Source organism: Bubalus kerabau, chromosome 2 (genome assembly GCF_029407905.1).
Source record: "Bubalus kerabau isolate K-KA32 ecotype Philippines breed swamp buffalo chromosome 2, PCC_UOA_SB_1v2, whole genome shotgun sequence".
NCBI classification, from domain to species: domain Eukaryota; kingdom Metazoa; phylum Chordata; class Mammalia; order Artiodactyla; family Bovidae; genus Bubalus; species Bubalus kerabau.
Window position 1 is genome coordinate 38,517,667 of NC_073625.1, and position 16,984 is coordinate 38,534,650.

Sequence of the window (16,984 nt, forward strand, 5' to 3'; positions counted from 1 at the left end):
CTGAGGCAACTTAGCAACAAAATATTTTCACTTTTAATCTTTTGATCAGCATTTGAATCTTTCACTAAGTGGAGATCTATTTTAGTTTAGTGACATCAACCTAAAAATAGAGTGTTTGTAGCAAGCTGTTTAAACAAGTCTTACTTAATTCTACAGAATAGCTCTGAGGGTTTTACTTCCTTGGTCCCAGCAACAGTACTTTTATAATAATGGAAAAGAAAGTATAGCCTACAGGCAATTGGCCACATTTCTCTCTTGTACTTTTATACTGAAAGTGATCCTTTACACTGACTCCCTAAATGTTACACATCTATTCCCATGCTTTCTTCAACCACAGATGTTTCTCTCTGTTCTGGAAACCTACCTTGCAGTTCTGCAGTTCTGCCCTTCTCAGGTGGACTGTGGCAGAGACACCTGGGAGCCCCTGTCCATGGCTCCACGATTAGAGGCCAGGTCAACATAGGGTGGAGGAAGGGGAGAGTGAGGTCACACAGGATGCCTCCTGATCCCCGTTGGCAGGAGTCATCCTGGCGGAGAGGTGGGGAACCAGCCAGACTCAGTGGCATTGCTGCCACTGAAATCTTGGTTTTCTCTGCCCACTGGAGCCAAATAAAATTTGCAGAGACAGAGTTTGGGGCAAACAGAAAGATGGCCTTAACCCTTAAGCCTACAGAAGGGAGAACACAATTGGTTCCTGCCTCAAGGAGCCTGTCTGCCCTCCATCGGGAATCCAGGGGATCAAACAGTTGGGGCTCACAGTCAGGGGTTGGAGATATGGGATAAAAAGTGTAGGGGTCCTGAATTCTCTCTTTTTGCACTGTTTGGAAACAGTCACTAGGCCAGTGTCAGGTAGCTAGGTATTTGGGCCTGGCAGTTGGTCCCTGTGCTTGGGTCCATTGTGCTTTGAGGATCTCCTGGTGACTTTCTTCCTGTAATACAAAAGGGGGAAAGCAAATCCCTACGGGGTGGCTTCCAAAGAGAGTGCACCATAAAGTTAAGCATCAACATGAGGTTAAAATAGAGCAAAGAGAGGTACCAAACTACAAGGGGAGGTTTATGATGCCATAAAGTTAAGTATCAGGACGCGGCTAGAATAAGTTAAGGAATCATAGATGCAGAGTGTGGCTCCTGCGGAGTTAGAGGGCAACAGGTACAAATGTAGTTTGCCTAATAGGTTAGTCTTCTGAAAAGAAGAAACTTAGTTATCAATGCAGACTGCTGATTGCTAGCCAAGTAGCACTCAAAATCCTCCACACTAGGCTTCAACAGTACATGACTGAGAGTTTCCATATGTACAAGCTAGATTTAGAAAAGTCAGAGGAACCAGAGATCAAATTGCTAGCATCTGTTGGACCATAGGAAAAGCAAGACATTTCCAGAAAACATCTACTTCTGCTTCATCAGCTATGCTCAAGCCTTTGACTGTGTGGATCACAATAAACTGTGGAAAATTCTGAAGGAGATGGACCACCTGACCTGCCTCCTGCAAAACCTGTATGCAGCTCAAGAAGCAACAGTTAGAACCAGACATGGAAATACAGATTGGTTGCAACTGGGAAAGTAGTAAGTCAAGGCTGTATATTGTCCCCCTGCTTATTTAACTTCTGTGCAGAGTTCATCATGCGAAACACCAGACTGGATGAAACACAAGCTGGATAAGGATTGCTGGGAGAAATATCAGTAAGCTCAGATTGCAGATGATACCACCCTTATGGCAGAAAGTGAAGAGGAACTAAAGAGCCTCTTGATGAAGGTGAAAGCAGAGAGTGGAAAAAGCTGACTTAAACTTGACATTCCAAAAACTAAGATCATGGCATCTGGTACCATCATTTCATGGCAAATAGATGAGGAAACAGTGGAAGCAATAGATGACTTTATTTTTTAGGTTCCAAAATCACAGCAGATGGTGATTGCAGCCATGAAATTAAAAGACGCTAGCTCCTTGTAAGAAAAGCTATGACCAACCTAGACAGCTTATTAAAAAGCAGAGACATTACTTTGCCAACAAAGGTCCATCTAGTCAAAGCTATGGTTTTTCCTGTAGTCATGTATGGATGTGAGAGTTGGACTATAAAGAAAGCTGAGCACTGAAGGATTGATGCTATTGAACTGTGATGTTGGAGAAGTCTCTTGAGAGTCCCTTAGACTGCAAGGAGATCCAATCAGTCCATCCTAAAGGAAATCAGTCCTGAATATTCATTGGAAGGACTGATGCTGAAGCTGAAACTCCAATACTTCGGCCACCTTCTGGGAAGAAGTAACTCATTTGAAAAGACCCTGATGCTGGGAAAGATTGAAGGTGGGAGGAGAAGGGGATGACAGAGGATGAGATGGTTGGATGGCATCACTGACTTGATGGACATGAGTTTGAGTAACCTCTGAGAGTTATTGATGGACAGGGAGGCCTGGCATGCTGCAGTCCTTGGGGTCGCAAAGAGTTCGATATGACTGTAGCATATGAGATCTTAGTTCCCTGATCAGGGATGAACTCATGCCCCTTGCTTTGGCAGCTGGAGTTTTAACCACTGGACCACCAGGGAAGTCCCTGCTTTTAGTTTTTTGTAGCTGCAGTAGACAGGGACAAGAGGTAGAGACGGTGTGGGTCTCACCCCTGAGTAAGCATGAGAAATGACACCCAGGACCCAGGTGGAAAGGCTGACCTTGGACCAGTGCATGAGCCCATTTGGTTCATGACTCACATGGGAAAGCCATCGTCTTCTCGGTGCTGAAATGACATGAGCCTTCCTCCCATGCAGGAGTCCAACATGACACCCAGAAATGTTATGGCAGTAAAACATCAACAGATACAAGAATGCAACTTAAAATTAAGTAGAAATTAAAAACTGAAATCCCAACAAAGAATATGATCAAAATTTCATATAAACAGTACCACCAAACCACACTTAATGGCAGATAAGCATTCCATGATAATAAAACAAACTAAAAATAAGGGATAAAAGGGATACAAGATATATGAGGTGTAAGACTGAGTCCCAAATACAACCTTTGAGATGAAGAAGAGTTGGCAGATGCACCATGAGCATTTCTGTGAAAAAAGAAATATAAAGTTGAGTAAAATGTTGACAGCTGTTATCATTTTTTTCCTCCATTAAACACACACAGGTTTGTCTCTTTTGAGCTGCTAATTTTAGGCTCAAGGCATGGTTTTAAGCTACTGCTGTATTGATTTCCCATTGCCGCTGTAGCAAATTGCCACAAGCTACGTGGCTTAAAGGAACACATACTTGTTATTGTGGTTCTGAGGATCCAAAGTCCCAAATGCGTCTCATTGGCTTCAAATCACGGTGTCAGCAGGATGCCGTTCCTTCTGGAGGCTTCCTTCCTTCTCACGCTTAGAAGCTGCCTGCCCTCCTTGGCTTATGGCCCCTTCTGCACGTCAATGTGAGCCGGGGCTGGTTTAGCCTCTCAGCGTGCATCTCTGACACGGGTCTGCGTCCCTCCTCCACGTCTAAGGCTCCTTGTAGTGAGAAGGCATTGGGCACAGCCAGATACTCCACGTCACTTCCCTATCTTAAGGCCGAATGATGAGGTACCTTAATTCACCTGTGCTGTAATTCTCACTTGTCCTGTGTCTGCCCTTTCAGGCTACTGAAACAGAAACACCATAGGCCAGGTGGCTCTTTTTTTGCACTTTGTTTTTTAACTGAAGGATGATTGCTTTACAGGATTTTGTGGTTTTCTGTCATACATCAACAAGAATCATCCATGGGTTTACCCATGCCCCCTCCCTCCTGAAACTTCGTCCCATTTCCTTCCCCATCCCACCCTTCTAGCTGGTCTCAGAGCCCCTGTTTGAGTTCCCTGAGTCACACAGCAAATTCCTGCTGGCTATCTATTTTACATGTGGTATTGTAATAGGTGGCTTACTAACAACAGAACCTTGCTGCTGCTACTGCTAAGTCGCTTCAGTCGTGTCCGACTCTGTGCGACCCAAAGACAGCAGCCCACCAGGCTCCCCCGTCCCTGGGATTCTCCAGGCAAGAACCCTGGAGTGGGTTGTCATTTCCTTCTCCAATGCATGAAAGTGAAAAGTGAAAGTGAAGTCGCTCAGTCGTTCCCGACTCTTAGCGACCCCATGGACTGCAGCCTACCAGGCTCCTCTGTCCATGGATTTTCCAGGCAAGAGTACTGGAGTGGGGTGCCATTGCCTTCTCTGACAACAGACCCTCACTTCTCAGTTTTGGAGGCTGGGAGCTCCACGATCAAGACAGAGCATGTGGCTGGTGGATGGCGGTCTTCTCCCTGTGTCCTCAGAGGGCACAAGGGGGTGAGCCATCTCTCTGGGGTCTCTTTCATAAAGGCCCTCATTCCACCCAGGAGGGTCCCACCCTCATGACCAAATCACCTCCCAAAGGCCCTGTCTCCTAACACCATCCCCTTGGTGACCTCAGCTTGCACTGAGGGAAGAGTTAGTACAAGAACAGAGAGCTGCTCACACGTACAGCATGTACCAGCAAGGCTCTTGGTTTAACTAGCAAACCCTCTGAAGAAACTGCAAGCAGGCTGAGCTCAGCATGCTCGCCCTACCCCCTGAGGTCTCTGTGTTCTGTGCTGTGTTGTCTTCATTGAATTGTGCTTTCCACAGGACTTGTTTTTCCATAGCATCTAGTTGTATCATACCAAGTACACACAGAGAGACATGCTTTGTCCATGTCAACTCTGTCATTCAGTTGATGACAATTTCTGAAGCAATGTCTCGTCTCAATGCCCAGCACTTACAGGAATAGGACAAGTCCATGCCTATAGAGATCTTATAGCCCAAAAGGGAATCAGAAGTGTATCCACGTGCGCACAAGGCAGGAGTAAGAAGCACAAACCAAATGGAAGTGAGGGCTGCAGGGGGACAGAGGAGGGGGGTTTCCTCCTGGAGCAGGGCTGGGGGGTTTCCTATGGGACTGGTGTGCTGGTGATTCTGGACCCCTGGGGTGCACGTTTGAGGGGAGATTCAGGGCAGGACAGGGTGCCCTGGGCTGGGAAGCAGGAAGGACAGCAGACAGAGGGGCTGGGGAAGGTCAGGCCCCCAAGGAACAGGGGTCACACCCCTGGGAGAACAGAGCATCCCATCACGATTCCCCAAAGGTTCGCGTGGGGAGCTCAGAGAGCATCCTCAGGGACTTCGGAATTCGCCTGGGATCACACACCACACAACAACCTCAGTGACCAGTGGGCAAGATTCTTTAACTTTGAACAAAATTTATTCTGGTTTAAATTTTAGACGCTCTGTCAAAGGGCGCAGTTTCTATCTCCGCATCAGTCCCGGCCGCATCTTCGCCTTCTTTTACCACCTCCTGCAGCATTTTACTCGGGGCCTGAAACAGGTGCCAATCTGTCTAATGCTTCCAGGGCACCTGATAGGCAAACAGACACCTCTATTCCTATGGCAGCTTAGAGGATTACTTATTCCTTGAGTAAATCCTAAAAAGACAACGAAGAGGGAAAAATGTGTCAGCAGGAAAGCGGCATCTCGAGAAGGCCAGCTGTGTCCCCTCTGAGCGAGGCCCTGGGGCTTTCTGTGCTGAGATGCGGACACGGCCTCGTGACAACAAGATGTGAGTCCAGGACCCCGTGGACCAGCTTCCAGACAGACACTGACCGTGCCCAGGCTCTGGTGGACCCTCACGTTTCCAGAACCAGAGGCTGAGGGACTGGGGTGTGAGGACCCCGGTTGTGTGCAGGGTCAGCTCCACCACGAGGGCAAAGACCGGGAAGCTGTGCTACATCCACCTTCCCGCCAGGAGTCAGAAGCGGCCCTTGCGTTCTATTTTCATCGTTTAGTTTTCCAACTCATGGAGTCAGTCAAGTAGCAGAGCTGAGATAGGAGGAAAAAATGCAACTGAAAGTGTAAGAACCGTTTAACGAGAACTTACTCTCAAAGTAACTTACAGCTGACAGTGACAATGGTTCAGAAAAAAAAGTTTTGTATCCTGGTCTCTACTGACCCAGAACACTCTCAGCGCTGGTGCCAGTCAGCCCCTCTCCTACTCCCTTTGTGGTTTCCTCCCGACCAGAGGCCTTCCCGTCCTCTCACACGCCTGACCAGGGGCCTTCCCGTCTTCCTCACAGGCCTTTTTCCTCTTGACCACAAGGCACTGCTGGTCCCTCTCTAGTTCCCGTCCAGGGATTGAACCGAGGCCCGGGCACTGAGAGGCCGTCTTCCTTACACTCCTGTCCTCTCTCCCTGCCACTGTGCTAAGAGTTGGGTTACAGGCATAAACAACACTGATCAGACAAGGCCTTTTCAATTTGATTTTGACATCTAATCAGTTGTCTCAGGTCTCAACTTCCGCAACCTCTCCCTCCCTCCCTCCATCCCTCCCTCCATCCCTCCTTCCTTCCTATATATTTTCATCCTATTTCCGGAAATATCAAGGGTAAGACGAAAATCAGACAGCCGATCCTGCACACTGCTTTGGATGTGCTGCCTCCCAGCTGTGGAGCGAGGGTCGCATCATCAGCGACGTGTCCTGGAGGACCTTTCTGCTGAGGAGACTCAGCACGGAGTGTCCCAAGGGCAGCTCCCGAAGCCCAGGCTCGGCCTGACTCTCCTCTGGACTTCTCTGGTCGCCCAGAGCCACCTCCCTTCAAATAGGAAGATTTATAAAGCAACATTCTGAGCTTCTGTCATGGGACAAAATCAAATTTCTTGCTTTTATGAAAAAGAAAAAAAGGAGAGTCACTTAACAGAGGAATCTTCTGTTTCCTCCTCATGAAACCAATGAGGAGACGGGATCAGAAGCTTTGACTCTCTAAAGTGGCTTAGAAACAACCAGGATTTTTGCAGGGCGGTCCTCAGCCCCCTCTCACTACTGAGGACTCAGCGCTGGCTTCTCAGAAGCATCAAATATGGTGGGTTTAGTCTGACCACGTGTGGATGGGGGTAGCAGGACAGAAGGAGGTAGAAACACGAGAGAGAGCCCGTGGCTCCCCCCGGGGCTCCCACAAGCTCACCTGACCCAGCAGACAGGACCAGAAAGAGGAGCCCGAGGAGCAGGTGATGGAGCCTCATGCTGGTGCCCCGAGCTCTATGGCTGACACTGGAGAAGACACTGCGCTTGCCACCTTATAAAGGTCCCAGGTTCAGGGAGGAATTCCACTCTGGCTGTGGATTTGGTTATTAGGAACTCATTAACTGAGCCTCTTCCCTGTGTGTCATGGGAGTGTCCTTTATAGCATAAAGCAGGGGCACTCGTATGCTAATGAGGCTGTGGAAAGGCCAGGAAAAGCTTTCCTGCTGCCCTTTTGACCAGAAGCTTCTCCCTGGCAGTCAGTTCAGCTGATGGGCAGGGGTGTGGCAAGGGGCACAGACTTGCCTGTTTCCCCTGGCAGGGGCACAGACTTCTTGCTGCACCTTTGCTTACCTGCTCCCTAGCCCCACCCTTGCCCTTGTAGGGCTTTGAATCTGCCCACTCTTTTCCTGTGCAGAAGGAAATGGTACCCCACTCCAGTACTCTTGTCTGGAAAATTCCATGGATGGAGGAGCCTGGTGGGCTACAGTTCATGGGGATTGCAGAGAGTCAGACATGACTGGGAGACTTCACTTTCTTTATTTCTATAGTTCCTTCTGGACTTGGAGAAGCAGAAGCTGGAATCAAGATTGCAGGGAAAAATACCAATAACCTCAAATATGCAGATGACACCACCGTAACAGCAGAAAGTGAAGAGGAACTAAAAAGCCTCTTGATGAAAGTGAAAGAAGAGAGTGAAAAAGTTGGCTTAGTGCTCTACATTCAGAAAACTAAATCATGGCATCTGGTCCCATCACTTCATGGAAGATAGATGGGGAAACAGTGGAAACAGTGTCAGACTCTATTTTGGGGGGCTCCAAAATCACTGCAGATGGTGATTGCAGCTGTGAAATTAAAAGATACTTATTCCTTGAAAGGAAAGTTATGACCAACCTAGATAGCATTTGAAAAGCAGAGATATTATTTTGCCAACAAAGGTCCGTCTAGTCAAGGCTATGGTTTTTCCAGTGGTCATGTGTGGATGTGAGAGTTGGACTATGAAGAAAGCTGAGTGCTGAAGAATTGATGCTTTTGAACTGTGGTGTTGGAGAAGACTCTTGAGAGTCCCTTGGACTGCAAGGACATCCAACCAGTCCATCCTAAAGGAGATCACCCCTGGGTGTTCTTTGGAAGGACTGATGCTGAGGCTGAAACTCCAATCCTTTGGCCATGTCATGCGAAGAGTTGACTCATTGGTAAAGACCCTGATGCTGGGAGGGATTGGGGGTAGGAGGAGAAGGGAACGACAGAGGATGAGATGGCTGGATGGCATCACTGATTCGATGGATTGAGTTTGAGTGAACTCTGGGAGTTGGTGATGGACAGGGAGGCCTGGCATGCTGCAATTCATGGGGTCACAAAGAGTCGGACACCACTGAGGGACTGAACTGAACTGAACTGATAGTTCCTTTCGGAGAAGGAAATGGCAACCTGCTCCAGTGTTCTTGCCTGGTGAGTCCCATGGACTGAGGGGCCTGGTGGGCTGCAGTCTATGGGGTTGCAGAGAGTCGGACACGACTAAGCAACTAACACATACACTGTTTCCATGAAAGGCTGTTTCAGGCCCAAATAGGGACTAACTTGTTCAGAGGCAGTTTCACTCCCTTGACAAGACTTGCTGACTCCCAGCATCCACAGAGACAGCCACGCTCTTTCTGGCCCCTGTGGCACTGAGGGAAGAGACCCAGTGGTCCCAACCTGCTCCCCACTCCAGCTAGCCTGTTATGGGATGGCAGCAACAGTTGCCGCCAAAATCCTGGTTTTCTTTGCCCACCAGAGCTGAATAAAAATTGTGGAGACAGAGTTTGGAGGAAACAGAAAGATGGCTTTAATCATTAAGCTGGCAGAAGGGAAAACACAATAGGTTCCTGCCTCAAGGGGCTTGTTTCCCCTCCATTGGGAATCCAGGGGATCATACAGTCAGGGCTCATAGTCAGGGCTTGGAGATACGGGACAAAATGTGTGCTGCTGCTGCTGCTGCTGCTAAGTCGCTTCACTCCTGTCTGACTCTGTGCGACCCCATAGACGGCAGCCCACCAGGCTCCCCTGTCCCTAGGACTCTCCAGGCAAGAACACTGGAGTGGGTTGCCATTTCCTCCTCCAATGCATGAAAGTGAAAAGTCAAAGTGAAGTCGCTCAGTCGTGTCCAACTCTTAGCGACCCCATGGACTGCAGCCCACCAGGGTCCTCCGTCCATGGGATTTTCCAGGCAAGAGTACTGGAGTGGGGTGCCATTGCCTTCTCTGACAAAAGGTGTAGGGACCCTGAATTGTCTCTTTTGCACTGTTGGGAAACAGTCAATAAGCCAGTGTCAGGTAGCTAGGTATCTGGGTCTGGCAGTTGGTCCCAGTGGTTGGGTCCATTGTCCTTTGGGGATTTCATGGTGACTTTCTTCCTGTAATACAAAAGGGGGAAAGCAAACCACTAGGGTTGGCTTCCAAAGAGAGTGCACCATAAAGTTAAGCATCAACATGAGGTAACATAGAGCAAAGGAAGGGAAAAACAAACTACAAGGGGAGGTTTATGATGCAATAAAGTTAAGTATCAGGATGTGGCTAGAATAAGTTAAAGGATAATAGATGCAGAATGTGACTCCTGCAGAAATGGAGGGCCATAGGTGTCAGGTGTAGTTCGCATAATAGGTTAGTCTTCTGTAAAGAAGAAACCTGGTTATCAATACAGACTGTACGTTAGAAACAGTTAAAGTGGAGAAAGACACAAAAGGGAAAAAAGAAAGAAAGGGGGGGGGAACTTTTATTAATTCTCTGCAACACAATCACACACCAGTCTCATGAAATCTCAGTGGGACATGTGTTGGGAAGATGGGTGCTGCATTTCCTTCAATCAGAGACAGAGTGGGAGGATGATGCTGCCACTGAATGCATCTCCCCAGCCTAGTATCACGAAGCAGGCCCAGCAGTGGGGACCCCTTCACTGGCTTGAGGGGGACCTCCATCACTAAGTAACATCCCTCACTTAGTAACATCCATCCATCTCAGTGTTGGAGAGGCACTGACCTGGCTTTTCAGAAATGCTAAATCTCAGGATGGAACTTGCGATGCAGCTCTGAGTAGAACTCCAAGCCCTTTAGAAATGTGGGGACCCGGGAGGACCCCATCCTGAAGGAGCCCCTGGAGCTTCAGTCCTGTTCAGGTCCCCCGCTGTGGCTCAGAGTCTCGCATCTGAGGCTCTGTAAAGCCATGAAGGCTGCCTCAAGCAGACAGAGTCCCTGGCTGGCACCCAGGGATAGGATTTTTCTGAAGGAAAATAAGTTGTCTTAATCATGATTCCTTCTGCTTTAGCTCTAAATGATATTTGAATGAGGTAGATATCATCTACATATATATATATGTAGATATCATCTACATATATATATATATACACACACACACACATAAGATATATATATATATATATCTGTTTATTTATGGACCTGCAGGCAAAATCTACACTACAGGGTCAGTTTATAAACACGCTATAATACTACACTGGAGAAAGAAGTGAGACTGAATCGTTATCTACTCTGTCTGTTTGTTGAAAATGATTTTTTTCAGGGAATTCTGCTTAATGTTATGTGACAGCTTGGATGGGAAGGAAGTTTGGGGCAGAATGGATACATGTATATGCATGGCTGAGTCTCTTTGCTGTCCACCTGAAACTATCACACCATTATTAATCAGCTATACTCCAATTCAAAGTTTTTTTAAAAAAGTAATTTTTAAAAATGCTGTTTTACGGGACTTCCTTGAAGAGTGGGTAAGAGTGGTAAGAGTGAGCTTACATTGAGCTTTCATTGTTTCCATTGCTGTGCAGAAGCTTTTCAGTTTGATAGATCCTACCATTTAGCTTTGCTTTTGTGGCTTGTGCTTTTGGTGTCAAGCTCAAAATCATCCTTGTGGAGGCCCATGCCAAAGAACTTTTCTCCTATGCTTTCTTTTAGGAGTTTTGTGGTTTCAGGAGTTCTGTGGTTTTGTAAACCTTTAATCTATCTTGCGTTGAATTTTGTGTATGGTATAAGAGATCTTACTTGCTCACCAGGGATGGAATCTGTGCCCCCTGCATTCAAAACTTGGAATCTTAACCACTGGATTGTCAGGGAAATTCCAATTGTAACTGCTAATTTGTCTGTCTCTCCGATTATTCCTGTAAGTTTTCTTTAAGAATTTTAAAATTCCTTTGCTAAGTACATTCTGATTCAGTATTCATATGTATTCTTGATGAATTAAACATCTTATCATTAGGATAAATACCCCTCTCTATATCTGGTCCTTGTCCTAAAAGTTACTTGATTGTGCTGTGCTTAGTCACTCAGGCATGTCTGACCCTTTGTGACCCCATAGACTGTAGCCTGCCAGGCTCCTCTGTCCATGGGGATTCTCCAGGCAAGAATACTGCAGTGGGTTGCCATGCCCTCCTCCAGCGCATCTTCCCAAACCAGGGATCAAACCAGGTCTCCCGCATTGGAGGCAGATTCTTTACCATCTGAGCCACCAGGAAGCCTGTCAATTAACCAGTACAGCCTACTATGTTTTCTTTAAATTAATGTTTCCATAGCATATCTGTCAGCTCAACAGTAAAGAATCTGCCTGAGATGCAGCAGATGCAGAGACATGGTTTTGATCCCTGGGTCGGGCAGATTCCCCGGAGGAGGGCATGGCAACACACTGCAGTCATCTTGACTGGATGATTCCATGGGGGTCTCAAGAGTGCTGGACATGACTGAGGGTCTAAACAATGACCACAGCAGATCTGTTTCCATCCTTTCATTTTAAATCCACTTGCCTTTTTATTTGATGTCTCAAGTGGGTTTTTTATAGTTAGTTTATATCTGATTCATGTTGTTGTTGTTGTTGTTGTTTTACTGAAAGGACCATCTGTCTCCTTAAGATAGTGTCTAGAATCTTAGCATCACACTTTATCCCATCAAGCTGAACCAAAATTCCATCTAGTATCCTAGACTTCACTTTTCAGAGCAGTTTTAGAATTGAACGAAAAGCACAGAGTTTTTAGGCAGGCTACACAGGCAGGCTACAGTCCACAAAGGGTCAGCACCTCCACAGTCCACAGAGTAGCAGAGTCGGACACAACTGCAGCGACTTAGCACACAGGCACACACCCCTGATCCCGACGCCCACTGCTGGTTTTCTGTCCAGAAGTGAAGATGCCTGCACTCTCTGAACTTTGACCCCACTCTCTTCAACTCAACTCAAGAATTGTTGGTCTCTTTGGGTTCTTGTTGCCTGAGCTTTAGGCCTGGAAATCTGTAGAGGCTGGAGATGTCAGAAGTCTCACTTCACTTGTTTTCTTTTCTTTTTTTATAAATGGTTAAGCACATAACATTTAATTAGCTAATTCATTAATTTGGCTTCCTTGGACCTTAGTCATGGCAGGCAGGATCTTAGCTGTGGCATGTGGGATCTAGTTCCCTGACCAGGGGTGCACCCAGGCCCCCTGCGTTGGGGGCACAGAATCCCAGCCACCAGACTGCCAGGGAAGTCCCTCACCTCACTTGTTTTCTTCTCTCCTCAATTACAGTCCTGGACTGCTTGTGCCAGAGTCTGAATCAGTAGTTTCACAGGTTTTGCCTGGTTCCTTAGGTGTGTACTGTAGGAGGGCAGTATACAGTCCCATCACAGTCCTTTTTTTAAATGCTGAATTGTGGGGTCCAAGCTCTTGTCTTTGAGGTGTGCCCTTTGTTCCTGAGATAATATTGTAACCCTAAATATACTCAGGTAAACAACTCCCCTCACCTCGGCAAGATTCCTGTTCTCTCCTGCAGCTGCATGTTCCTGAATGATGCCCCTTGCTTTAGTTCCTGCTGAAGATCCCAGTCCCTTCGAGCTTTCCTGTAATTTTCCTGCACGTTTCAGGGGCAGTGATGCAGGTTCTATGAGCAGGTTTCCGTCACTCTGGCTCCTTTTGCTTCCCTCCCTTTCCCTCCCCTCCTCTTTCTCACCCTCTTTCTATATCCTCAGCCTGTCTCATCTTGTGGAGAGGAAACTGCTAAAGGAGAGGTAACCCAGCTCAAGCTTGTGTAGATGGTGGTTCCAGTGACCTACCTGTACCACCTCATTTATTTTATCCAGCATCTTCAGGCAGGAGGCAAGACCTTAGAAATGGGAGCTCTGTCTACTTTGCTCAGAGGGGCTCGGGGTGGAGGTCTCTTCTGATGAACCCTGGGAGGAAGGAAGCAATGGAAACCACGTGGCCGCCAGTTGGCGGGGCTTCCCAGAGACCGCTATCATCACCCAGGGTCTCCGTGGAAGCTCTTCCCTGAGCCCTGTGCTCCCCGGGAGTGGCTGCCCTCTGAGCCTCCCCGGACTCCCTGGTCCTCTGCCCACCCCCAAGCCCACTCCCGGCTTCCCAGCCCTGGCATTTGGGGCTGCCCTTCTTGTTCTGTGTTTCTTAGCTTCTGTTCATTTCAACCACCAGCTGTGTCTCTGTGTCAGTTATTGCATGGTTGCAAAAATACTGGGTCCACATCATCTAAGGCAACTTCAGCTGCAGTCTGTGGCCAGTTTTGGTGAAGAAACTTTGAAATTTTCCAAGACTGTCTTGCGTCTGTGTGTGTGGCGGGGAGGTGGTGGGGGGGGGGGCTGCGGCAGGGAGTTTCAAAAGGTTCTGCAACCCAGGAAAAGTTACTTTAGAGTGTAGACACCCACAGCCCATCCCTGATGGGCTTTCTGGGAGTGCCTCCCATCTTTTTCTTCTTCACTTATCCAGATTTGGTTGTGAGTCAGTCAGGGTTCTCCACAGAAACAACCCATTACTTTAAGGAATCGTCTCACACCATTATGAAGGTAAGTCCCAAAACAAACAAACATTTTGGCAAGTCCCCAAAGAAAAAACAAAAAGATCCAGTGCCAGTGCGGTAGACCAGCAGGACTCAGGGAGGAGCTTATCAGATCAGATCAGATCAGTCGCTCAGTTGTGTCCAACTCTTTGTGACCCCATGAATTGCAGCATGCCAGGCCTCCCTGTCCATTACCAACTCCCGGAGTTCACTCAGACTCATGTCCGTCGAGTCAGTGATGCCATCCAGCCATCTCATCCTCTGTCGTCCCCTTCTCCTCTTGCCCCCAATGCCTCCCAGCATCAGAGTCTTTTCCAATGAGTCAACTCTTCGCATGAGGTGTCCAGAATACTGGAGTTTCAGCTGTAGCATCATTCTTTCCAAAGAAATCCCAGGGCTGATCTCCTTCAGAATGGACTGGTTGGATCTCCTTGCAGTCCAAGGGACTCTCAAGGGTCTTCTCCAACTCCACAGTTCAAAAGCATCAATTCTTTGGCACTCAGCTGTCTTCACAGTCCAACTCTCACATCCATACATGAACCCTGGAAAATCCATAGCCTTGACTAGACGGACCTTTGTTGGCATAGTAATGTCTCTGCCTTTTAATAGGCTATCTAGGTTGGTCATAACATTCCTTCCAAGGAGTAAGTGTCTTTTAATTTCATGGCTGCAATCACCATCTGCAGTGATTTGGGAGCCCCCAAAAATAAAGTCTGACACTGTTTCCCTGTTTATTTCCCATGAAGTGATGGAACCAGATGCCATGATCTCAGTTTTCTGAATGTTGAGCTTTAAGCCAACTTTTTCAGTCTCCTCTTTCACCTTCATCAAGAGGCTTTTGAGTTCCTCTTCACTTTCTGCCATAAGGGTGGTGTCATCTGCATATCTGAGGTTATTGATATTTCTCCTGGCAATCTAGATTCCAGCTTGTGCTTCTTCCAGCCAGCATTTCTTATGATGTACTCTGCATATAAGTTAAACGAGCAGGGTGACAATAGACAGCCTTGACGTACTCCTTTTCCTATTTGGAACCATTCTGTTGTTCCATGTCCAGTTCTAACTGTTGCTTCCTGATCTGCCTGTAGGTTTCTCAAGAGGCAGGTCATGTGCTCTGGTATTCCCAGCTCTTTCAGAATTTTCTACAACCTAGTACAACCTAAATAAATAAACAACAACAAAAAAAATTGGTGTGTTTTAGAGATCTATGGCTTGCAGCACAGCAGATTTTTCTTTTTCTTTCTTTTTTTTTTTTTTGCTTTTAAGGAAGCTGATGATGCAGTTTTATGTGCAAGACCAGGCATGACTTTTTATAGAAGGGCATTTCCAAAAGGGGGCAGGGGGCCATGGTGAGTTTCAAGGGAGTTTCTTGCCATGGTTCCTCACAAGTTGGAAAATGGCCCTTGTCAGGAATTGCACAATTGCAGTGGCTTATTTTTCCTTGGCAAGGTCTAAAGATGACTCCTTTGCAGCTATGTTAATCCTGGAGATAGCACCCAGGGGCATCTCTGTACATTAGGGAAGGGTCCTGTTGCCTCAGCAAGGAGGTCACACACCCAAGACACCATGGGGTGGCTGACCAGAAACCAGAGATGAGTTCATATAGGATAGAGGGAAGGGTTAATTTTAGGGCAAGACTACATGAATTGTTAGTTTTCCCAGGTTCAAAGCCAAACAAGGCCATGTGGATCGTGGTTGCTTCATGCCTGGGCTGAGAGGTAACTCATGGATTCATTCTTTAAAGGGAAGATGAATGCTGTGTCCCCACACCCTTAACCTGTGAGTAGAAAATTGAGGCAGCCTCTTTCCAGCAAAGCGCCTCAGTTCCTCAGGTAAGAAGGGGAGTCCCAGTCCTAGAGATAAAGTTTTAAGAGCAAAGCCCTTTACATCTACGACTCCACAAACAGGTGTTCTCAGCACGGAGCCCTGGGTGTTAATGGGCAGAGGCCATTGTCCCCAGTTCCCTTGTCCTATGGACGGGGCGGGTGCCATGGCTTCTGACAGTCATGTGGGGACCTGCCCTCAGAAGGGGACCAGGGCTGGGTCTAATGCTGTGCTTCCCTACTGACAGTTTTACTAGATTCTTCTTTGAATTTGTCCCACAATTATATTTTGCAATGAGCCTTGCTCAGTAGCTGGCCACTTTTATTCAAATTACCTCTTTGAATTCCCCTAAATAAACCCGCCAGGTAGGTATGCCCTAAGGTTTATACAAGGTGGTCCCAAGGACTAGAAAGCCATGTCTGAGGCCACAGGCAAAACTGACTTAAAAAGTCGATTAAAATTGGCTGCAAATCCAACAAAAAGATGTGTCCAAGGCCGCAGTCTACTAAGTGGCAGTGATGTAACTTGGAGCAAAATCGACCTCTCTTCCAATGTTCCTGCCTGCCTCCTGCCGTCACCGCAGTGTCCTGAGAGCTTTATCAGGACATTCTCCTATAATTCGAAAGCTTGAATAGCGCTGTCAAATGCCAGCTATCTGGTGCTAATGAGATCAGAATTGGGCAGGGCACAACCTTTAAAAGAATGATGGGAACTTCCCTGGTGCTCCAGTGGTTAGGAATCTGCCTTGCAGCGCAGGGGATGTGGATTCAGTCTCTGGCCTGAGCACTAGGATTCCACATGAAAGAAAGAAAGTGAAGTCGCTCAGTTGTGTCCGACTCTTTGCGACCTCATGGACCTTGGGCCACCATGCTCCTCTGTCCATGGAATTTTCCAGGCAAGAATACTGCACTGGGTTGCCATTTCCTTCTCCACACGCTGTGAGGCAACTAAGCCAGTGTGCTGAGATGAATATCCTGCATACCGCAACTAAGACCTGAAGTAAATATATTTTTTTAAATCCCTTTGTAACACGGCAGCTAGGTGACACACCCAGAGGCGCCATGACAATTCCAAGGCTGACCATAAAGGTCAACAAGGAGGTGCTGACCCAGTTCCTGGAAATTCCAACCCTTTCCACAAAATAGCTGGAATACTCCTCCCAGTCATTAGCCTATGAAATGACCCACCCCTATAAACACCAACAGCCCCATACCCTGGTGCTGCGCTTGCCCTCCAAGATGGCCCACACTCTCCGTGTAGCATGTTTCCTCCCTGGATTGACCTTCCTTCACCATGACTCGCTCTTGAGTCCCTGCCTGTGCGAAGTCAAGTCCCCACATTCAGC

The 16,984-nt window shown here is 47.4% G+C and overlaps 1 protein-coding gene across 1 annotated transcript; it reads right to left on the minus strand.

The window, feature by feature from the left end:
- Positions 1-5,207: 5,207 nt before the first annotated feature.
- On the minus strand, positions 5,208-7,027 carry LOC129644660 (enteric beta-defensin-like). The gene is made up of 2 exons (XM_055570175.1): positions 6,970-7,027; positions 5,208-5,436 (listed from the first exon to the last, which is right to left on the minus strand). Exons 1-2 carry the CDS (start codon positions 7,025-7,027, stop codon positions 5,300-5,302), a joined length of 195 nt encoding a protein of 64 aa, XP_055426150.1. The 3' UTR covers positions 5,208-5,299.
- Positions 7,028-16,984: the final 9,957 nt, after the last annotated feature.